This window comes from Merops nubicus, unplaced genomic scaffold, assembly GCF_000691845.1.
Source record: "Merops nubicus isolate BGI_N331 unplaced genomic scaffold, ASM69184v1 scaffold24418, whole genome shotgun sequence".
Classification (NCBI taxonomy): domain Eukaryota; kingdom Metazoa; phylum Chordata; class Aves; order Coraciiformes; family Meropidae; genus Merops; species Merops nubicus.
Window position 1 is genome coordinate 2,957 of NW_008626729.1, and position 1,850 is coordinate 4,806.

General features: G+C 56.1%; 1 protein-coding gene across 1 annotated transcript in view; it reads left to right on the forward strand.

Annotated features, from left to right (window-relative positions):
• Positions 1-298: 298 nt before the first annotated feature.
• ITGB3 (integrin, beta 3 (platelet glycoprotein IIIa, antigen CD61)) overlaps positions 299-1,850 on the forward strand; it is a gene marked incomplete at its 3' end in the record, with an annotated part of 14,195 nt that continues 12,643 nt past the window's right edge. The window contains exon 1 of the mRNA XM_008946108.1: positions 299-356. Coding sequence (XP_008944356.1) covers positions 299-356 — 58 coding nt within the window. The remainder of the gene's footprint in view (positions 357-1,850) is intronic.

Here is a 1,850-nt window from a genome sequence, read left to right on the forward strand (position 1 = left end):
ATTCTGCAAGAAATTAAACCCAGGAAAAGAGCCTATGGGAAGGAGCCTGTTACCAGCCCAGGATAGGTCACCAGTGCCGTGGACTCGCTGCCAGGGTTTATGAAGGTCCCTTTTGGAGCCGAGAGAGCCAAAAAAGCCTCCTGAGGAGCTGTCGGCAGAGCTGGGGGGGGGCACCCCCCGGCTCTGAGCTTCCTCCGCCGTGCGTGTCATCCACCCAGCCTCATGATTCATCCCCCGGGCTGCTCAGAACCTCCAGGCACCCCAGGCACAGGGCCACGGCCGGGGCTCGGAGCAGGAGATGGGGAAGCTCTTGGTGGCCGTGGGGATCCTCACGCTCTGGGCGGCTGGTGCCCACGGTAGGTGACAACCCCCGGTGCCCGCTCGGAGCCGGGTGACTGAGCCTGTTCCGGCACACTCTGCCTTCCCAAAATCGGCGATTTCCCGGGAAAACCCTTCGGGAGGGGAGCTGCTTTCCAGCCAAACCCAAAGCACCGGCTGGGATTGGGCTGGGGGGGGGCTGGAGGGTTCCTCAGAGGTGTTCCGTGGTCTGGTGCCTTCTTCTCGCAGGTTCCTGTCCTCTGCTCACGCTGGGGTTGGCTTCGGGGACTGGTTTGTAATGGGAGCACTGGGGTGTGACTTGATCTGTCCTTTGTAGGCAGAAAAGACACCGGGTGGGTCTGCAGGGCAGGGGGTCCTTCCTTCTGTGTCCTTTCAAGAGCACGGGGTGTCGTTAAGTCAGTGGTGTTGTCTTGTATTTTTTCCTCATGCTGCTTCGGTGCTTTTCGTTCAAAACCCTGATTTCTGGCACCAGGTGATTTTAGGACTCGTGTAGTTTATATTTTAAAAAAGAAATGTCCAAAGTCTGAAGCGTGGAGAAGCCCAGGGCAGCGTGACCTCCCCCGGGGTGTGCTGCCAGGGCTGGAGTAAACCCTGCGACTCCAAACTGCTGGTTCCACCTCCTGCTTTTTAAATCACCCCCATCATTTTCAAGGCCCTGGTGGAGGTTTTTAGGGCCACATTGTTTTATCTTAAGAATTCCAGATTTTGCTGAATCCCCAGGGACAGCTTGAGGCTCCCATCCGCTGCCGGAGCTGAGCTGCCATCAGCACGGGACACAGGACAGCCCCTGGGAGGGTTTGGGTTCCTAGAGCTGCAGTTTGGGGCTGTGCAGGTGATTTCTGTGGTCCTGTGCACCGGTGCCTGGACCCAGCTGAGCTCAGTTTGGGGCATCCCCTCTCTGGCAGAGAAGGGAGAGGCTCAGAGCAAAGACACAGCCCCGGGCTGGTGTGGGCAGATCAGCCAGAAAAGCCCAAATCCTTACCCCTGAGCCGAGCAGAAGGGCCAGGCAGAAGGTATGTTTTTTTGTAAAGGGTTTGAAGCAAGTTTTCTGTGTGCACACGCTCGCTCCAGTGGGCAGAGGGAGGAAAACAAAGCGTGTGGCTGGCTGCTGTGGTACGTGGAGGAGGTTACTCAGAGTGCAGCCTGGGGACGGGGGAATTTTCCCAGCCAGGGAAGGGTGATGCTCAGCCACAGGCTGATGGGTTATTCCAAATGCCTCACTTCACCTCCACGGGGGTCACGGCACTGCCCAGCCCCAGGCAGATGGGTGCCAGGCTGCCCAGCTTGTCCTTTTATTGTGTGTGCTGGGATTTTTGTTTTTCTTATTTTTTTTTAAAGTGGGAGTCTTTAGGATCAGATCAGCTGCTTTCAGAGTGAAAAAATGCAGCTTTTGTACTTCGGTTTGTTAGTTTTTATAGCTGGAAAAATAAGCCTCAAAAATGAAAAAAGGACTCCAGGAGGCTGGAGTGAGGTGGGGGTTGGTCTCTTCTCCCAGGTTGCTATTGATCGCA